Genomic DNA, 22,173 nt, shown 5'->3' with positions numbered 1-22,173 from the left:
AATTAATAGTGATATTTTCCCCATATGTGTGTCACATCAAAATCAGTATTACGTCCATGCAATAGGTCCAAAACCCTAGCCAGATAAAAAATGAATTATGTAAATTAGAGATTTCAGCTTTTATTGTACAGCAGGGCACATTTTAAAACATATGTGCTTAATTCATGCATATAGAAGTATTTTTATGCACATACAGAGGTACTTGAATGTGCAAATATGGAATTGCACATGTAAAATTTAATTATGTGTGCAGCAGTAGTTAGCCATGAGGCTCAAATATATACTTTGTTCACAACATTGCTTCTTTATGTCTGTTCATGTATTTCAATATGTAAGTTAGGTGCCCTGTTTTTTGAAAATTTGGCCCCACAGGATTGTACATTTTGCCATGCTATCTAGACTAAAAATACCAAATCTGAATATCTCCCAGATGGACTTCTAGTCTGGTAATTTCTGTGTTTCTAGACGAATTAAATTAAAAATGGGAACTCTTTCACTTCTCCCTGGTTACTAAGTTTGTAATATTTATTTTGATGGTATAGTGGATAATCAGGGTATACGAGGTAGAGCTAGAAGTCATAAAGTGAATTTGAGCCAAGGAAAATCTAGGCTGAATATCAGAAGATAAATCCCTAATGATAAGATCTATATGGGCATTTATGCTACCCAGTAACATGGTATCTGAGCACCCAAGGCCTACTATGCCCTGGAATTGTCTCCCAAAAAAACCTGGGCTGGTCCTCACATGAGTTGATTGGAAAGGTTTGAGAAGCATATTGGTAGATTTTTCCCTCTCTCCTTTTTACTTCAAGTATTTTGATGCAAAATGGTAGTTTTTTATGGATTATTTTCACCATTATTGACTGTGAACAAAAATTGAAATGAGATAGTTGTATTTCAGAAAGTGTTCAAATAAGCACATGGCTCATTGGACCTGTGTAGAGAAGTAGGCTATGTGGATATTTTTTATTATTTGAAAATTTGTCACTGGATAAATTCCAGAAGTAGAAGCATAAGGTTTGAGAAATAGCAACAATCTGTCCAATGCAAGGCTGATGATTCCCTGAGAATTTATTCATTCAGTGTGGTACACAACGTTTTGTGTGTGATTTTAGTTAATCGAGGTCACAAATTGCCTTCCAGTAATTTAGGATCCCTTTGAAATCTTATCTATTAGTACTTGACCATATTTTATTAGTAGTAGCAAACAGTAGAAAAATACTGCAAGTTAGGTTCTGATCCAGCTTTCATTGATATAAATATTTTCATCCACATCAAAGGGAGTTGGATCAAGCCGTTAATGTAGAGACCCTTCTCGGACTAATAGGTACTTCATTCAATTCACTGTGGTTGAATCTTGATGATCAGTGCATACTCAGTCTGTCATAGGTCATGTATGATAAGCTTTTTGGAATCAAGACAGAGTCCTTATTTCTTGGAAACAATTGGCAGGTATCTGAGTGCCGCATATGTATCCCATTTCCAGCTGACGGTAAACTGAGCAAAGAGGTCAAAAACATGTTGACCTCTGAAACTGCCTTTGAGCTACTGCTGCTTCACTTTTACTGGAGAATTTTGTAAACCAGTAGAAACAGGTGGAAATAGTGCTGCAAGATGAGCCTATATATTCCTCCCTCCAGACCTTCGTCACCTATGACAATGTAATAATGCAACATAGACCTTTACCAGCTCAAGGGTTTACTCACCTACTTTTCTATGATGTATGCAGTATTCTCGTAGCTGTGTTGGTCCCAGGATATTAGAGAGACAAGGTGGGTGGGATCATATCTCTTATTGGACCAACTTTTGTTGGTGAGAGAGAGACGCTTTTGAGCTTACACAGAGCTCTTCTTCAGGAAGCTCTGTGCAAGCTTGAAAGCTTGTCTCTCTCCAACAGAAGCTGGTCCAATATAAGATATGATCCCACCCCCACCTTGTCTCTCTGCTTTTACATTAGATTAAAACCAGCAATAGGAGATCATAGCTGCATAATTTTATTGCAAGGCTGACACATGTTTTACCCTGTCTTCTGCAGAAGGTTATATTCATTAAAGGTTTTATTTAATGTGTTGTTTTTGTTAAGTTTACCTTCTGCTCCTTAGAAAAGGAAAGATTAAGGCTGACAATTTCAAACTGAAACCACATTCAGGCACTTAAATTGGTTGGTCTTGTTTTTAGAGGTGCTGTGCATTGACCTTGGTGAAATTTGCCAGTACTGAGCTCCTCTGAAAATCAGGCCACTTTTATTTAGGTGCTTAAATATGGATTTAAGTCCATAACTGTAGGCACACAAGTTTGAAACTTTTGACCTTGCCTCTTTTCTGATTCCTTCTTTACTTTAATAGCAACAGAGTACTGTATCTTCCCTGACACTTTCAGCAGGTTCAAGGGAATAAACATCATAGACAAGCTAACAAATCTTGAGATCATTATCAACTTTTGGGAAATAGGCTTGGCTTCAAACACACTTACTTTAGGATTATTGCTTAAAGATGATGATAATATGGAATAATCCTTTTATAAGGGTTGATTATATATATAGAAATATATATAGAGAGAGCCATTTCTTGGAAATGTGAATAAGGCTGCAGATATAAACCTATACTTCAGCTACGGAAACTGATAGTTTAAGCTTTAAAGCTATAATTCCACATAATATTAAAATTGATTTATCCTGTGGTTTGAAACCTTTTTTTAATACACAAAACATTAATTTACATTTTTTCTTATTATTTAGAAGTAAAGAATGAAGCTAGATCAAGTTATCCAAAATGTTCATTTCAGTTCAAGAATGCAACTACTAATGCACTCGTTGGTGCCAAGCCCACTGAAGGAATCCCGGAACCTGTTCCACTTGTTAATAACCGTAAAGGGAGCCTCTTTCTACCCAACAATCCCTCGCTGCTGCACCTTAACTTGCTGAGCTCTGTTGAGCATGGAAAATCTACCTACTGTAGATTGCAAAGGGCACTCAGTTTGCCTGTAAAATACTGCTATCACCCTCACAATCCTGGGTTGAACCAAGATCTCCGTAGGTAGCCCCTTAGTTGGATGCATAAGGCAGTACAGATTGGTTTGTGCATGGTTTTACAGTTTGAGTATTTTCAATGTGAAAATGACATTACTAATGCTCTGTTAAGTGCTTACAGATGTGGGTTTCTTGAGATGTGGTGATTAATAACTTAAACAAGATAGTAACTAATGTTTCTGGGTGGTTGATGTTTTATCTTTCTTATGTTTTATTTGCTTTCAAACACTTACATTCTAGACAATGAGTTTACTAGGTGTTCCATTTCATGAAGTATTTGGTAGCTGAAAGGTTGTTAGATAATCCAGCTCATTTTGGGGATCCACAAAAGGGAAGCACCCGTAAACTATGTTGTTAGTGACCTTGCAGAGGCAATGAAAGAGACTGATGTATTTAAAAAAATAGTAACAAAATAATAAAAGAAAAGTTATGAACTTGTCCAATGTTTCTGGAAGACATTTCCTTTATTTGGCTTAAAAACTAAATGAGGATAAAAGTCAAGTAATATGTTGTTACAGATGTTCGGCTCTGCATTAAGGCTGTTAAAATTACCAGCACATCTTAAATCAATTCACGGAACATTGTCTGGAGGTTATGTCATTGAAATAATGAATCCTTTTTACTCAAGAATAAGAAAACATGTTAGAACATCAGTGTAACTTCAAATTAAACTCCAGCATAAACCAGAATATCTGAAGCCTCATTAGACTTGCCTGACATTTTTCTAGCACTGAGTCTTCCCGAGCTGTAAAACTGTTAGATTCTGTGCCTATTAGACAAGCGAGCACTGGGTTGTTACAACAGTACATTAAGTGTAATACTTAGGGATGTGCAAAAACAAGTTTTTGAATTTTATGAGAACTCAAAGGCTGGATTGAGTTCACATTCTATAAAATTCTGTGTTGAATTCCTGAACTTGTCTATACTTTCATGAAAGCTGGTAAAGAAGGTCTGCATTAATATAGTATGACTATATTGTAATACAACTCCCACAGCATTAAATAAATTGAAAATATTAAAAATAGGGCCACATTCTCATTAGCAGAAGCAGTAGGTCAAATGTATAGCATTAGCGTTCAGTTGTTATATATCACAGCCTGTTACTCAAATACAGTTATCTTTCATGAAAGCGAGTAAATTTAAGATTCCCTTTTATTTTAATTTTTATTCCTCTCATGCAGAAACAGGAACCATGAAATGAAAATGATATTTTATAGCTTAACTAAAAGTTTTGCTAGATCTACTTTCTTTAAATATACAGGAAATTAATAGAATATATTAAAGCTAATAATTAAATATGGCTTATATCCTACTTGTGACTAAGAATCCACCTGTGAGTTAGCATTGCAACACTTTTGGGAACCAAGCCATAGGTAATGGTCTCCATTACACACCATTTGTATAGTTTCAGACAATTCTCCCCTCCCCTTTTATCCCCCCCCCCCAGTGCCACAGTGAAAATAAATGGCTCCCTTGCTTGAGCAAGGCATGGCTTTAGTACAGAAATGAGGTGTCTCCGAGGGCTTTGCTAATAGGTATTAACTTGTGAGCCATGTAACCCTAGAACATTGCAGGTGAACACAGACAGTAATACGGCATAAAGATGATGGGCACTTAATGAAGAAAAGAGCTTGTTTATTGTAGGTACAACACTAAAAGAAACTGTATACTTTGTCAGGAAATCCAGCTGTGGACATCGTCATTGTGGAAGGTAATAATAATAATAAGGCCTAGTTTTACAATTGGCCAGTATGATAGTAACATCTGGTAAGGCTGGAGAAAGCAAATGCTAGACCATGTAGGATGAAAGATCCTCATTGGACTTACCTTTTACATTTGAAACAGCAAGCATAACTCATTTTAACCACCCGAAGGCTTGGGAAAATACTTTTTTATAGCATTTTGCACTGTTAATAGAAATATTTCTTTATATAATATCATTACAGCTAGTCTATATCAAAATAAGACTTTACAAATGCTCCTACTGGGTACAGAGCTTCCTTATACTAGTGAAAAAGGTATAAAAATGCACTCCACTTGTACTATGTTACTGAATTTCTTATAAACGTTTTCTAGCCCCAGGGGGGCACATTAATTTAGATGAACTTTGAGCTTTTATTTACTGGCAGAGAGAAACATATTATTTGTAGGTGATTTCTGCAAGCAACATTGTGCATGGTTATTTCCTTTAATCTCTTAAGTGGTGAGTCCATATGATTTGGACTGACTGTTTATATCAAATAAAGAACAAGGGAGTCCTGTGTATGCATTAAAAGCAAATTATTGCCTGTGTAGAATAGCATGTGAATAACTGTTTTTGACAGACAAGTTTAAAACAAGATTACACCGTTTTCCAGAGAATGACTTGCCAGAGAGTGTTATGGAACGAATAAAGAACCACACTTTATTATAAGTAGAGCTGGGCAGATACTGCTAAAAAAAATTTCGGAGAGTTTACAAACAACTGAATAGTGAAGTGATTAAGTTTTATTGCAACTAACTCTCCCAGAAAGTCGGTTTTAAATGTGCACATTTGAGTATTCGTTGAGGAAATGTTTACACTCTTAGCCAATCAAAGAACAGTAATTGCACTATGTGATTTATCTAACAAATCACAAGTAGGCAGTACAGCTAGAAATTTGAATGTCAAATATATAACAAATTTCACGATTATGCTATGGATTTCTAAAACAAAAAATGAAATAGTCAAATATTGAGGAAATTTCATATTCTTTATGGATGTTCTCTAAGCAGAAAAAATGGCTGAATTAGTCCAATAAATTATTTGTTGTAAGTTGATCATAGCTCAGTTCTAATTACAACTCCTTTTGTATCACTCTTTGAGGCTTTTAAAAAAAAATCCAGGATTTGTTAGGCAATGCCAGGTCATTTAAGAAGACAGCAGTGTTGCCTTTCCAGTGTCCAGTCCTGTAATCTTGATGAAGGCAAAATGAAGTTCCATAACATACTCCGGAAAACAGACAGACATGACAAGCTAGAATGCGGGCTGCAAGAAAATAGTGTCAGAAGAGGATTGTAGCAGGAGGATATTGCTTAATTCATTCTCAGATAAATCTAGAGCAGGTGACATATGTCCAGGTCTGCTTTTTTTCTTCCTATATAGTTCACTGCAAATAGATTTTTTTTCCAGACGCTGCTTGTGCACTGCTAATGTGTATTAAGCTCCTTTAATGTAGCTGCTACTACTAATCTCTTTCTTTTTATCTTTAAGGTAACAGCTACTTAGGCCTCAGTTACATTGTCTTCTAGTCTGTTTTTCAATTAACTATAGGATGGAAATGAAACTATTTTTCATTCTTGATATTACAGCATTAGTCTGAATTTGAGAAACCACCATTCACAGATGATTCTCTTTGATAGCAAACATAATACTTATGTGTGCTAATTATCAAGTACAGTAGCTGTCCTTTAAACAGTAATGATGAAGGTTAATATTAACACACAACTTATTAGAAAACTGTGCTTGTTTAAAGCAAATAGTGTTGTTATAGGTAATCCACTGATGTACACTTTACAGTAATCGCAAGTGATTTTACATTTGGAAAATGATCTTTCATTTAAAATGCACTCTGTCCTCATTAAAAGATCCTTTGCTATAACACATCCTCTGTTATACAGGTACTATCCCCCACTTCCATTCAACCATACTCTGCTCATTCCTGTTAAAACAGCTCCCCTTTGTGAGAAAGGTGGAGTGATGAGGTCTGAGTTGTGCTGGAGATCTGTGCACAATTGCAGGCAATGTTCACAATCCTGACTAACTGAAACATTAAACATCAAGGCATTGAATATTTTACATCTCTTCGTGAAGATTCTGTTGTCTGGCATGTGAGACGCAAGAACCAATTTGTATGTGGTTCATTAGCAAAAGCAGGCTGGCAGCTATTATGTTGGTATTTCAAATAGCACTTTATCTTTCTGTGTATATAGCAGAGCACTAATTCTACTCTTCAGTAGCACAGATTAATTGAAAATAACTCCGAGAATAACATAAATGCTGTTCCCTCCCACTTTTTTTTTGTTTTAAAAGTATGAAACCAATTTGAACTTCTGTGTTCAAAACCCTGGTTTTCTTCCCTTCTCCAGCTCCTCCTCCTCCAAACCAATCTCTGACTAACATATTTGATTTTTTTTAATTTATTTTACTGTTGGGCCTAAAAAGTTAGTAATGAAGTATCAGTGCGTGAATGGACGTTGAGTGTGTGTTCTTTGCTATGTCACTTGTATTTCGTATAGCGCTTAGAGGGGTCCTTAATCTCATGAGTTGCCTCTATTTCCAGTTGAAGATGAACATCCGTCGACACTGTCACCCAAAAAAAAGCAGCGAAATGGAGGCATGAGAAATTCACCCAACTCCTCGCCCAAACTGATGAGGTAAGACTGTAAGAAACTCATATCTTTATCTTCTTTCCTTCCTCTACACCTCCCCCTCCTCAAAAAGGGGTGGGGGGGGTTGAAGAAAAAGGTTGTTAGATGGTTTCTGAAAGGCTGAAGTATTTATTCTGTCAGCTTGTCAGCAGTTAATGATAGAGCTGAAAAAAATTCTGTCATGAAAAACAGTTTGAAAAGCTGTTTGAAAAATACATAGGCTTTAAAGTCTTAGCTGTCACCCTGTCCTGTCCATGTGTAGTTCTTAAACAGCAGTGGCACTAATGATAGCACTAACCAATCAGAGGAACTCATGTGGTTAGTTTGCCTCAGGCAATTCTCTTTTTGTTGGAATCCCTCTGAGTACTGTTTTCTGTACTTAAGGCCATATGTGAGATGTATCATCACAATCAAAAATGAACCTGAATATTACCTTCCTTTTATCCTGTCGATTGAAATCAAATTTCTGTTAATTGATTTTGACTGATTAAAAAAAAAGTCTAATAATCCATGTACTTGCCAAAGCAAAGTTCAAAACTAATGCAATTTTACTCAGGCTAAAAGCAATATTAATTATGAAATACAGGGATTTTTTTAAGAATAGTACCTACTCTGAAAGTGGATGATAAAAACATCTTTTGGTTGTTAATGAAATTTCCCCGCTGTTGTTGGACATATAGTATTTTACAATAAGGGAACCCTCAGATATTTAAGTCATTTCTTTCCATCAAATTTCTCTTTAAGCAAAGGTTCTCTGTAATTGGAATTGCAATTGGGACATTGTACTATATTGAAGCAATATAGCACTTTTATTCTACTTCTCTCTCTGCCTTACCCTTCTCCTGTTGTAGTCAATGGGTGCAGGATCAGGCATGCATCACTTAGCACCTTTCTCTGCTTACTGGAAGCAGCCATGTTCCTCTAACGGCTATGGATATAGCCAGATGATTTTCCCTCTCTACTTCAATCAGTGCAGTGGGAATTTCCTTAGCCAATTCAATAAGCATCCTTTTTCTGTTTATCGTTCCTACAATCTAGGGCATATTCAAGGGCATAACTTCTTTAAGTCTTCTTCATCTGTGTTTAGACTGCAGGACCAAAAGTGAGATTGATTCACTGAAGAAAATGCACCCAGCTGTGTCTTTTTTTTCCCCCCATTGACCATCTATTTCTGTTAAATGTATCGTTAAAAGTTCTTTGCCTTCCTGGTACCTCAGCCTTGCCTCTGTGACACTGATTTACATGCTTGTTTACAGTTTCTGAGAAAGAATAAAATGAGCATACTGCCAAGCTTCTCATTTTTATGACGCCAGTTGTCATGTTAGCATCATTTTCAATTTACTCACCTTTGGGTAATCTTCTTATCTGGCACTAACAGTTTTATCTGTTTAAAGTTTGAAAAATGTGGGAGCTTCCCCCTTCATCCCCTAAATTTGGGGAAGTAAAACATTTTTTTAAAAAAAGAGAGCTGAAACATTTGTAGCTGAGTGCACTGTCCCTGTTTGCTATGTAAAGTATGCCTCATTTCTTTGATCTTGAGTAATAATAATTCTGGGGAGTTATACTGTTTTCATATGCTTCAAAGCTGTGTCAAAGTTTTGCTGCTTAAGGGTACTTCTTTATTCTACTGGCTCTTGGGTACTGAGATGACAGGTCCTCTGTACTAGGTGCAGGCTTTTTCAAGTCATAGCCTTCAGCAAAACATCAAATTACCAAATACAGGGTAACATACTTCTACACAAATGCCTTTCCTGTAGATATATTATACCATATATATTAAATACTTTAGTGTTATACGGTGCATTTTATGTGCAATAGAAAGTGATGGTTTGAGGTAGCCTTAGGGGTACTTTTTTTCCACAAGCAGAAAAAGCTAGTGTATACCCTATCAAGTATGGTTTTTACAGGACTTTCTGCCCGAAGGCCTTTGTAAATAAGTAATGATCAACAGATTGGCTGTGGGTTTTTGAAAAGCATGCCTGTGTCAGTTTGCATGATGGGGGGAAATTTTCAAAGTGGAGCCTGCTTTCATTGCCTGCCGAAGAGGGACTGAGGGAGAGTAGTCATCCCAAGCTCGAGCTGTCTGCTCAGTAGCACATCAGAATTGCTAAACGTGGGTCGAGCAATGAGTGGAGAACTTGCCAAGCCTCTGAATCCAGACTGTTTTCTTTCTCCTCTGTCTTGCTGCTGAATTTACTTACCCACCCTATGCCCCCCACCCTCACCCCTTTCCTATACCCCCTAGCCTCTCTGCCTTATATGTCAGGAACATAGTGGCAGACTGAATTGTAGCTCAGAGTTCTTAAACCCGAGAAAATGGAATGAATCGGAATAAATATCTGTTTTCCTTGCAAGCTGTGCAGTGGTCAAATCCTCCTCTATGCACTGCAAGTTAGGCTCCATTGACTATTTTTTTAATACTTTCATGACTGAAATTGAAATTTCTTGACACCCCCTCCTCCCCCGTCCCCCCAAAGTCTTTGGCTAATATCGATTAGAAGTATACAAAGTTTCCTCCTAGGTAAAAGCACTGTGACGTCCAAAGCTGATACTTTTAAAATATTTTTCTCCTAAGTTTTGATGAAAAGTACTTTGACAGGGCAGATAGGACCCACACTGGCCATAAGGAGGTTGAAGAGAGCCTGTGGGCCCCTGCCCGGCTAAACCTGCAGACAGTGTCACACATGGAGAAGTGAGTTAAAAGGAGGAGACCCAGCCGAAGACAGACCAAGAAGGAGAGCAGAGTTGTGCTGCTTCCTCGGCGAGGGAAGCTTGGTTCCAGCCAAGAGCTTAAGACGGGTTGCTACCTAGACGAGCCATTTTGTGAATAGGATGAGTAGGTCCAGGAAGATGGACAAGAAGGGACTAGCCACATGGAGACAACCCTGGAGCAGAAGGGCATGCTCTGACTGACGAATCCCCAGCTGACCCAGATTTTTAATTCTCTGTTTTCCTTTTTGTTTTGGACTCTTAACACCCCGGACAGTGTAGAACTCCAGTGTGCCTTAACCAGACCGTGGCTGTGGTCCTATGAGTGGTTACATCCAACTGTCAGGGCCCCCAGCAGGGAAGTCATGCCTTTAAGTCCATGGGGGTGGGGGCACTTAGATGACCCAGTTACATTGCATAAGCCAGCTCTTTTTCAGTTAACAGACTAGTCCATAAGATTCATTCCTGCTGTGCTGGGGATGAACAGTTGGAAGGAGTGAGCATATGGAGTAGGAAGAGTATGCACAAAATTCCATCTGAGAATTTAATCATAGCTCTATAGAGTCACTTCTTGCTCAACCTTACAGGTAACATAGGATCCAAAATTCTACAGCAATACTGTGTTTCTACTGTACAGAGGGCAAACCAGTGGAAGCTCATGCAAGGAAGAGGTCACTGTGCTTCCCTGTGTGCTGTGGGCAAAATACCCACGATAGCTCTTTCCACTGGAACACAAAGGATAAGAAGGGATGTGTTGTGAGCATGGCCAGCAGGTGCATGAGCAGAGAGCTTTGGACAGTTCAACTAATTCTTAATTTGAAGTGAACCTAAGCTCAGATGTTTTTGAGGGTCACCCAGCACTATACAAATCCATATTACCTAATATGATGGAGAACACAAAAGCTCTAAAACTCCATTTTTACAATGCAAGAAGCAAACTAAATTACTAGCTGAAGTAAATAATTATGAAATTTGCAAATGTCCTGTAGACACTAGAAATGTTTTAGATGTATATGCCGAGATTCAGGAAACTGAATATTATGCCAATATTATGCTAGTGTACATCCAGTGAAAGTCAGTGGAGTCACATTGATATAAAACTGGAGGTTTGTGCTGGCGAATCAGGAACAGAATACCTGTATCATAACACTGGGCATATACACTAATAGACTGGGTAAACATTTAGACAATAAAATGAAAAACACATATTGAGCCAGATCCTAAGCTGCTGTAAATTGGCAGTTTAAAACAAAACAAAACAAAAACACCAAAAGAACAAACTCTAAAAGGGAACAGAGCAGACTTCTTATAAAGACTTATCCTAGACCCGGTAAGACCTCCTATGACGCCGCCTCATAAAATGGAAAGGGAGAGTGCAGGGGAGGAAAAGGAAAGGAAAGAAACAATATACAGCAGAGTAACAATCACATAAGGCATTTCGGGTTTTCCTTTTCATGAGACGTTTGCAGAAAGGAAATGTGGAAACATTTGGTGCCCCCAGGTCATTAACAGACATCAATTCACTTGCTCATCATCTCTTTTTTTTGTTGCACGTCCCTGGTGAATAACATGTTAAATGTGACCAGGCTGTCTCACCCACTGTATGTGGTAGCCAAGCTGGTCGAAAAGTAGCCCCTCTGGATTCAAGGGTGACCAGTAAAAATTTTGAAAAGTCCTGGACCCAAACCAACAAGCCACTTAAACTGTTGACAGGGTCCAAGTCCTCACTTAATGATTTGATAACTGCTGCTGCATGAGTGGAATGCACTGAGTAGCAGAAAATGTCAACCCAGCTGAGTCAAGCTACCTATTAATGTAAGAACAAATGGCATGTGACAGGGCCCAAGGGGCCTGAAGAGCAAACAAATAGTTTGTCCCTGTCCACTCTGAACTGAGTGGTATTCTTGACACAGGCCTCTAGACAAGTAGCATACTCAGCAAAGGGTCATTATCATTAGTGTCCCTGATCACATAAGAATCAGAGGCATCAGGAAGCTGAGTTTTCACTTGGTTACCAAGGAGAATTTCATAAGCCTTGAGGATTTTTCTTGATCCAAGATCCAGAAAAATACCCAGCCAAACAGTAAACTTGTTCAGAGACTGTCAAGGTCCAGCAAAGTGACATGGAAAAAGTCAACTTTTCTGCCGGGCTTCCAAAAACCTAGTGGGCCTGTTTATCTGATAAAAATAAATAGGAAAACATCCACAGTCTATTTTAATGATAAGACGTATGTTAATCTAGGCATAGCATGGGCAGTGGCTGTACAACATCCCCATTGCCGCTCCTCAGCGTCCGTCCTCCCAGCTATGTCTACACAACAAGCTAAGGGTGTGATTCCCCTGCTTACATACACATACCTAGCTCTCATCGAGCTAGTGCAAGTATAAATAGCAGTGTAGTCATAGTAACATGAGTAGTGGCAGCGGCAGCATGGCTTAGCTGAGCTGAATACATACTCATGGTGAGTACAGTCTCAATATGGCTAAGCTGTGCCGCTGCTGCTGCTGCCAGGGCTATAGTGCTATTTATACTTGCACTCGCTCGATGAGAGCTAGCATGAGTATGTATGTGTGAGCAGGGGACTTGCACCCGTAGCTTGTTGTGTAGACGTAACCTCTTACACACACACTCTGTTCTACCAGTGCTATTCAGTGTTGACCTGCATTATCCCTGCCATTCCAGTTGAGATGCTTAGTTATTTGTGTCTGTACCAAATAAAGCAGTAGTGGGGTTTTATGGGGACACCTGTCAATTAAGAACTAGTGAAATGAGTTTACTCATCTTTACCTTGTGACTTAAGTTAGATATGAATCCCAGGTCGGCAGAGGTGAAAGTTTACTGTGTTAACCATAATAATGTCTTACATTTATATAGTACCTTTCATCTTTAAGAATCCCAAAGCACTTTATAAACTTTGCAAGTACTATAGTGTATGTACAAGAATCACTTGACACTGCACTAATATGCAAGCCATTTCTAAGATTGTTTAACAGCATAAACCAACTCCATGCAACCATTTAGGAATCCATTATTTTAAGAAGCAACAGAGGGTCCAGTGGCACCTTTAAGACTAACAAAAGTATTGGGAGCATAAGCTTTCGTGGGTAAGAACCTCACTTCTTCAGATGCAAGAAGTGAGGTTCTTACCTATGAAAGCTTATGCTCCCAATACTTCTGTTAGTCTTAAAGGTGCCTCAGGACCCTCTGTTGCTTTTTACAGATTCAGACTAACATGGCTACCCCTCTGATATTATATTAAGAGGCAGCAACAGTAGTAGTGTAGGTTTTAGGCTGTCCACTGACATTAAAACCTCCATGTTGTCTAGACCTGGAGATATACCTATCTTATAGAGCTGGAAGGGACCCTGAAAGGTCATTGAGTCCAACCCCCTGCCTTCACTAGCAGGACCAAGTACTGATTTTTGCCCCAGATCCCTAAGTGGCCCCCTCAAGGATTGAACTCACAACCCTGGGTTTAGCAGGCTCAAACCACTGAGCTATCCCTCCCCCCCTGCTCTTCACAAAGTTAAATGACAGTAGTTTAAATGGTAGGGAACAGTATATTCTAGACCTCCAACTTTTGCTACAATTGGGGAACCTACACTAGTGATGTTTACAAACCGTGATAATAAGAAAGTGTCAGATTTTACCCAAAGTTTTGTGACTTCTTGCTCAAATTTATCTGAGTTTAGAGAAGGGCTTTCAGGAAGAATTAGGAGAGTCTGCCAGCAGAGAAAACAAGCAACTTCTTCTATAATGTACAGGCTAACCCTGAATACATTAAGGTCAAGGCAAAAAAATGTTGGAAGGAAAAGAGTAAAATCTTTAAATCAGGCGAGCAGAAGAGAATTTTTTCCTTCACTGATTACTTAGAGAAAAATAAGTCTCTAAAAGTTGTGACTTTTACCTTGAGGTGTGAAACGTAGAATTCATTTAGGTGGAAAAGACTACCTTATCTTCTTAGCTGCTGGTTTATTTTCCATAGATTGCTTTTGTCAGGTACTTTCCACCATCCCCAATTCCCCCCCCCCACACACACCCATAAATTCTTAAATCCTAGGTGTGCAGCTTGATAGAATCCAAATGAAAAATGCTAAAAACTAAGGACACACTTTGTGGCCCCCACGCTCTCTTCTTTGATTTGCTTATATGCACGAATGAGAACAAGTGACCATTTCAGAACTCTTCTGTGTGGGAATTTGAGGAGTATATTTTGAGCAGCTCTTTGCATACCCAAGATGTTCCAATTGGAAAATATGTTTACTCAGCAGATTCCTAAAAGAAGATACTTTGCATTTACACCAGGTCCCTTAGTGGTCATGATAAATTAACCCTTTGGAAAGGCTTCTTAAAGTAGAATATTGCGACATTAGGCAACAGAGATACTAGCAATATTTTAGATGGAGGTGGAGGAAATTCGTACTAGTTCTCAGAGGTAAAGCTCAGCCAGAACATATATTACATGATCAACTACTTGTCCAATGGTGATCACAAGACATTGGGTACCACCGGCTGTATTAGTTAAGTTCTTGCCATAGTAGTTTCAGGAGGACAGTGCAAGAAGAGTGGGACTATAGATTCCATTGACTATAGACTCCATTGGCAATGATTTTGAGTATGACAAGAAAGAGATTCATTGAAAATATTCCAGTAGGTTTTCTTTCTGTTACTGTGCCATTTTTCCCTATAAAGCTTCTTTCAGCTGTGCACTAAAACTGTAGAAATTCCATTGCTGATTAACTTGTGAAACTAAAGGTCAGCTAAAGAGTGTCATTAGTGTAACACACACATTGGCAACAAATTCTCATTACAACTTAATGCCATCCACACAGACTGCAGAGGGTCATAAGGAATGGCTAATGGTAGCCGACAAATGGTGGGTGTATTAGTCACAAAACATTTGCTGAATTCCACCAGAGCGGCGTGACAACCTTCACAGCTAGTCCCAGCGAGCTGCAGTAGTCAGTGGAGTTTGCCTGTGACAAGCCGTCACTCTATCTTGGTAGAGCTTTATAGCACCAGTCAAAGCAGTCAGGGAAGATTGAAGTGACAGAGGCCCACTGAGTAAATAGTGAAACATGCAGCACATCATGAAATATTCAACCCGGGTGTAAAAGCTCTAAATGCTTTTTCAATTATTAGCACCTGCACTGGCTGCATACATCTAACACTAACAGCATGTTAATTGCCTCCATTTGTTAGGGTGGTTGTAAAAGATATTTGAAAGGCAAGAGACATTTTGCAGTGCATCTTTGCTTGGCATCGTATCCTTCACAAACCCTTCCCTTCCCCCTTTAAAAAAAAAAAGTACATTCATGTATGAAAACTGAAAACCACTGGCAAAGGGCACAAGATGGTTTCCAAACCTTTCAGTCTCTAGGGGGGACTCTGCCATTCATGTCTTCTTACCAAAATACAGGCCATCGGGTACCCAGGGAAAGGTGTATTTCCAGACTTATGCATGCCTAGTGAGGCTAAAAGGTCTACTGCTGTTGAGGGAGTTTTGCCATTGATTCAGTATGGGTAGGATTGTTCTCTAGATGAGACTAAAAAGGAGCTTCATCCATAGGCAAAGATTTACATAGCACAGCTTCAGTCTTATCACTGTGATGGCCACCATAGGTTGTATATTGCCCTTGTTCCCTCTGCTTGGCTGCTATGGGAGATCCAGCATGGATCCATGGGAGTCTATGGCCCTGATATAAAGAAGCATATGACAGATAGCAAGAGGTTTGACATGAAGGTGAGAAAATCCAAGGAAATACTAATGTTAATTAAAGAGACAGCAATTTTCACCCTTCTTTTTCTTTTTTAAAATTATTTTTATTCCATTTCCACATTTGTTCCAAAGTTGAAAACACCAACTGAATATATTTGGAGTGGTTATAAATGTCTACAATGAAAGCAGTGCACTTTAAAATATAATGCTGGCTCCCTCGCAGCAGGTTTGCTGGAAAAGGGATTTGTGGTTTTGCTTTAGGCTGTTGTCTTCAAGGCAGGCTTTTTTGGTTTGTTGCTGTAGCATGGCATTTAGTGTCATTTCCAAGTTTAATTGATGATAAGTGGCATTATATGCTCTGCAAAACCTTGAAAAGATTGTGTTTATTCTTCATTTTAAGTCATGTGCACATAATTTTTGCCATAAGAACTAGAGAAACTATTTATAAACTGGAGAATATAGATATGAGAAACTTGACTTGGTTGCTTTTCTGACATGTACTGTAGGTGCCTGTATTCTCAGTGCAGGACTGACCAAATCTCTTTGGTCATTGCTGGCATTAAAAGGCCAAATTCTTTGGACATCCAGTTTAAAACAGACCCTTTTAAATTGATAGATAATTCCCCCCCCCCCCCCATCTAATGGGAATTTGTTAGTGCCTTTGTAAGCTGCTGACTTCACAGGCTTGGACAGTGCAATGGCCACAACACTAATGCAAGGTTCTTCACACTAATCTTCTTTTGTGACTCCAAGCTTACCTTGACACAGTCAGATTTAAGGGTGACAGGATGGAAGTCTCCAAGAACACTCAATGTTTGACTTAGTAGCTAAGAACAACAATTGTAATGTGGATTGTAATGGGAATTGGGTATTCAAACCCTACAGGTAGCTTTGAAAATCTCAGCTTGTATGTGTCTGTCTGTAAAATTGTCTTAATTAATTAGTATTAGTTGAGATCCCCAGCTTAAAGGAGCTGTATACGTCCAAAGTAATAGTAGTTGTATTTAATTAATACACTATTTCATAAAGTTGTCATGGTCCAAAGAAAAATTAGTCCATATATCTAAATAGTTGGAGCCCTATTCTGTCCTTAAATGCATGTGCTCATGTCCGAGGGCAGAGTTCGACCCGAGTTCTAAACAATTCTTGAACTACTATAGAAATCTTCAGGTAATGCTTTATTTAGGACGAAGAGACAAATTATAAGAGACTGGAAAATGGCAGGATACAGATTTCCAAACAGTAGGTATATCAGAAGCCACTGTTGTTAGAGTTTACTAAGGTAACTTTTACTTTCTGCCAATTTCTGTTCTCCAATGATCACATGCAATTCCCATGAGAGTTGAACAATGGTATCGGCTGGCATATGTTAGCCATTTGTTAATAAATGGTAATATTAGACTTTAAGACAATTACTCTCCACTTATTATATCTGTCTTTTTTTTTCCTATTGGGTCTCTCATTATCAGAGGTTGAAAAGGTTAAATAGAGAAACAAAGTACCTGATAGTGGTGTAAATAAGTGCATTTGTAGTTACAGAATTATACACTCCCTAAAAGCTTCATTAACACAGAGTTAAGATTGGCCAGCACTGCCTTGTACCTCCCAGAATATTGAATGTACTTATACTTAAACCTGTGAAAACCATAAAAGAGCAAGTTAAGATGCACACCAGCCCGCCCCACAACCTTAACTCTGCCCTCAGGAGCTGGCAAGATCTTCAGGGGATATACTGTAGGTATGTTTCATCCAGGGCAGCCCTAAAATAAAGCAGACATGAGGAATGACCAAGTAAAATGAGCCATTTTATATAACAGGTTGTGGGCCACAGAATCATATTCTTTCATTTGTCTGCATGTGTTCCAATTGCCCTTCACTGTGTTAGGAATAGCGGCATTGACTTGGTGAAAGGATTACTTGGAGCTGGTCACCACAGCTCACATGACCATATGAGGAGAGGTGCAGGTGCACCCAGAAATCATGGACCCCTTGTGGCTGGGCTGAGTTATATGAGTTGTGCAGATAGAGGAGTATGACAGTCTGTTCTTGACGTGGGGATTTGTAGCAGTCTGGTAGCAATCATGATAGTGCACTGGAGAGCAGAGGAAGTGCAGCTGATGTTCCTGAGAGAATCCTTAGGACAAGGGATAGAGTGGCAATATCTAGCAGCTCTGGGTTGATTTGTACATAGTAGGTGAAGTAGTTGAATACAGGCCAGGTATAGCCAGGTGAAGTATGCTCTAAATGTAGTTTTTGCTGTAGAACACAGTCTGACAGATTCTCCTATTGTACCCACATGCTGGGTCCCTGCACTTTCCCATATCTGGAAGGATAGAATGCTACAATGTCTGTCATGGGTGGGCTGGGGTATCATTCAAAGAGAGGAGAGTTAAGGTTGCGGGATGATGCTGGTATATACTTTAACTCTATATGTCCTGGTTTTAAGAGGTTTGAGAATAGGTGCATTTGATGTTCTGGAAGCAGGAACTGGAGGTCAACCTCAGCTCTGCAGTAACCAAGTTTTTGGGTTACGAATTTCCCTTGTTTTTTGAGGAGGTGGTTGTAGTTAAGTGGCACCTATGGAGGGGCACACAGAGGCTTCCTGGGAACACCTCACTGCCATTCAACTACTAGCTTTGCCTTTCTCCTGACTCCTCCAGACCCTCAGTCTGGGAGGGAGGCTCCGTACTCCATTTCAGGGCTAGGATAGGGGAAGGAGCTCTGCACAACCCTCCACATCATGAGAGATTTGCAAAGGAATTAAGTGGTTCATTCGTCTCCATGGGTTGTTCTCAAATGAATCAGAACACCCCATGGAGATTAATTCAATCTGACACAATCACTCCGATAGTTGTGAACTGACCCATTCATCTCAATGGGTGTACTTCCCCCTGTTGTGGATTACTAGTTTTCAAGACAAATCTCACTATGCACATGGCTTTTAGAGTAATTTGAATATTAAAAGCAGCTCCTTAGTTGGGGGGAGGGCGGTATCTGATTACAAGTAAGGGGTTCTTCACCATGGCTAGGGCCCCCTAAGTGCTACAGTAATACAAACAATAAAAAATGGTATAATACCCAATCAGAGAGCAAAAACAAAAGCACATGCCTTAATTGCCCAGTTACACACCGCAAATAGCAAAAGACCTACTCTAAGTCAACAGCCTATTGGCTGAAATATAGGTTTTAATCAAACAATTATCAATAACAAATAAATCCATAAAAATCCAAGTCTGTTAGCAGATAATCCACAAACAGAAAAAGGGGCTACATTCCTCAAATTGTTTACTATGAGTACTTCATTTCGCTCTAGTTGTAAGTTTCTATCACAAACTCATATGAATGCTCTTGTACAGGGCCGCCCGGGGGGGGGCAGGTGGGGCAATTTGCCCCGGGCCCCGCAGGGGCCCCCACGAGAATGTCGGAAGCTCCCCCTGCCTCTGCCTGCCCATATCCCCCGGCACCTCAGCACGCCGCGTCCAGGAGCAGCCCTGGACAGCGCTGCAGCAGCGTGGCTCGGGCAGGGTCTGAGGTCCTCCCGCTCGGAGCCACGTGGTAAGAGGGTGGGGCTGCGAGCTCCGGCGGACCGAACAGCAGGAGCTCCTGGACGCGGCTCGCTGAGGCTCTGGGAGAGGGGAGTGGCGGGGCTAAGCGGCATGGTAAGCCCCTCTGAGCCGGGCACCCCCGATCCCAGCCCTGACCGCCAACTCCGAGCCCAGCCCCTCTGAGCAGGGCACCCCCCGACCCCATCCCCCCGCAGCCCTGACCCCTAGCTCTGAACCCAGCCCCTCTGAGCCGGACACCCCCGACCCCAACCCCCCCCCAGCCCTGACCCCCAGCTCCGAGCCCAGCCCCTCTGAGCCGGACACCCCCCGACCCCATCCCCCCCACAGCCCTGACCCCCAGCTCCGAGCCCAGCCCCTCTGAGCCAGGCTCCCCACCTAGCCCTGGGCAACAGTAACGTCACCCCCAGGCAGCGACAACCCATTGGCACCAACCATCACCATCACCCAGTGACAGCCCATTATGTAATTGCAAATGTATATATACCATTAAAGCATTTAATGTTTTTAAATAATGTATTTCGTGTATTTTCAAATTATTAAAAATTAATTTTTGAATGTATTTCACTGGTTATTTTTTACATTTCCAAATACATGTTACTAGAATATTGCAACTTTTTTTTTATGGAAGGGGCCCCCGAAATTGCTTTGCCCCAGGCCCCCTGAATCCTCTGGGCAGCCCTGCTCTTGTATGAAGCAAGGCCCTAGCTCAGCAAAACACTTAAGTAAGCGCTGAACTGAAGGCACCTGCTTAAGTGGTTTACTGAATCAAGGCCTTCAAATTTTGAATAAAAGCTTAAGAGGGCTATTTAGCCCCAGACCTGAAAGCATACAAACAGACAAGAAAAATTAATTGGAAAATAAAATGAAGTAATTTTTAGCAACCATTTTACTATTGTTTCTTAATGAGTATGAAGGGAAATTTATACATCACATCCTTAATGTACCTAATTATTTGAAAGAAACCATATTAAGTGTGGTGGAAAGATTAGATTAGTGACTTCTGCTTTTATGTCAGTGATGTGCTATGAAGGGCTCATGGGGAATCACTTGTTAAACTTCCACAACGAATGTGAAGGAAGGCTTGGGAGATTTCCTAACCGATGATAAAGTCTCTCCCCTTATGGACACTGTTAAACCATCTGCAATAGAGATGACTTATCATTGGAATTCATAAAAGTACTTCTGAAGACCCAATCCTTTGCCTTTGCAAAGGATACAGTGGAACCAAATGGCAGATATCTTTGCCAAGCAGGGTGCTTCCTGGGCTGGTATTCACCCCACTCCATCCTCTTACCAATTACACAACTTCTGCGGCTATCGATATATTTAGTATTTCCATCTACAAAATCTCAGGATTGTTGTGTTCCTCTTGGACAAAGTGCAGATTACAAAGCCCGGAATGAGACGCAAGATGGCTGGGGACACAGCACCATCAATTGAGGGGATCAAGCTGTGGTACAAACTTGCAGAAGAGATTAGATGAATCCACAGTCTGACCACTTTTAGGAAATTCTGCACAACATTCCTACTTGATACAGCTTTTACACCATAAGAAGAATGGCACTCACAGCATCAATCACCCCTTTCTAACCCCACATTCCTCCTCTCTCCCCTATCCCAAAAGTGAGACCCAGCCCCTCTGTGCCGGGCACCCCTTCACTCCCGCAACCCTGACCCCTAGCTCTGAACCCAGCCCCTCTGAGCCGGACACCCCCGACCCCATCCCCCCCACAGCCCTGACCCCCACAGAGAGAGTGAGCAGGACTGGAGAATCTACTCATTTGGTTACCCATTTAAAACAAAGTACTTCCATGCTCTTTCCCAAGGAGGGAAGCAGTTCACCATGTGGCAAACACACATGTAGTTAGTGAACTTCACGTGAAAAAACATTAATCACGTGCATGGTTTTGTACTGTCACTCAGCACCATAATATCTGAGGAGTGCCTTCTATATTAATCAGATTGGCAGCAGGGATGTCCCTACAGCTCTTCATGAAGACTGGCTCTGCCCCCTTTGAAGTTATAGAAAGCACATTTAGCTCATTTCTTTGGCATGACAGTGCAGGCTTTGTGTGTGCAACAAATATGCAGGCACTTTTTTTTTTCCCAAGGGCACAACTTGGACAACTACATTTGAATATCTGGCCTTTGAGTAGGTGTCTTTTTTTCACATTACTAATTTCTTCCTCTGAAATGAAAACTCATTCCTGGAGCTTCATGACAGAAAGTTCTGTGCAAAAACGTGGGGAACATGTGGGCTTTGTTAGACAAAACTCTGTCCCCTGTTTTTTTTAATGTTCAGTTCCCCCTGTGCCTTGTAGAGGCTATACTGATTCTAATGATGCCATATGATGCTTATGACTAAGACTTCTCTTATTTAGCATCTTGTAGGTCCTTGATAGCTCACTTACCCTCTTCCCTCAATAATTGTTTTTTCAGCAAATAAATTAATGAAGTGTGTGTGTGTGTGTGTGTGTGTGCAAGTGCATACACAATTCTATTTGTTGGAGGGCAGTTAATTAAAATGTCTCTTATTTGTGGCTCCTTTGAGAAGCCCTGGGTTTTAAAATCCTGCTACAGAAACACTTAGAAGGTTGCCACAGATACAGTTGTCACAGAAAATGGACACTGTTGTTTAGTATTAAAATCATGTATTCCAGATGTGGGCATTTGTTAGTCAGTCTACTCTAAAATGACATACTGCTGAATCTTTAAAGGGCTTCAGTTTGGGAAAGCAAAATATGATTGGGCAAATTGCTAA

At 40.1% G+C, this 22,173-nt stretch overlaps 1 protein-coding gene across 6 annotated transcripts in view; it reads left to right on the top strand.

The window, feature by feature from the left end:
- Positions 1-22,173, top strand: part of KCNMA1 (potassium calcium-activated channel subfamily M alpha 1) — an 879,212-nt gene that overhangs the window by 770,584 nt on the left and 86,455 nt on the right. For all 6 annotated transcript variants that reach the window (XM_054034181.1, XM_054034180.1, XM_054034184.1 and 3 more), the window contains one exon: positions 7,330-7,423. In XM_054034181.1, coding sequence (XP_053890156.1) covers positions 7,330-7,423 — 94 coding nt within the window. The remainder of the gene's footprint in view (positions 1-7,329; positions 7,424-22,173) is intronic.

Source organism: Malaclemys terrapin, chromosome 7 (genome assembly GCF_027887155.1).
Source record: "Malaclemys terrapin pileata isolate rMalTer1 chromosome 7, rMalTer1.hap1, whole genome shotgun sequence".
In the NCBI taxonomy this organism is placed as follows: Eukaryota; Metazoa; Chordata; order Testudines; family Emydidae; genus Malaclemys; species Malaclemys terrapin.
Note: the sequence above shows the minus strand (reverse complement) of the source record. Positions and strands in the feature narration are given on the sequence as shown.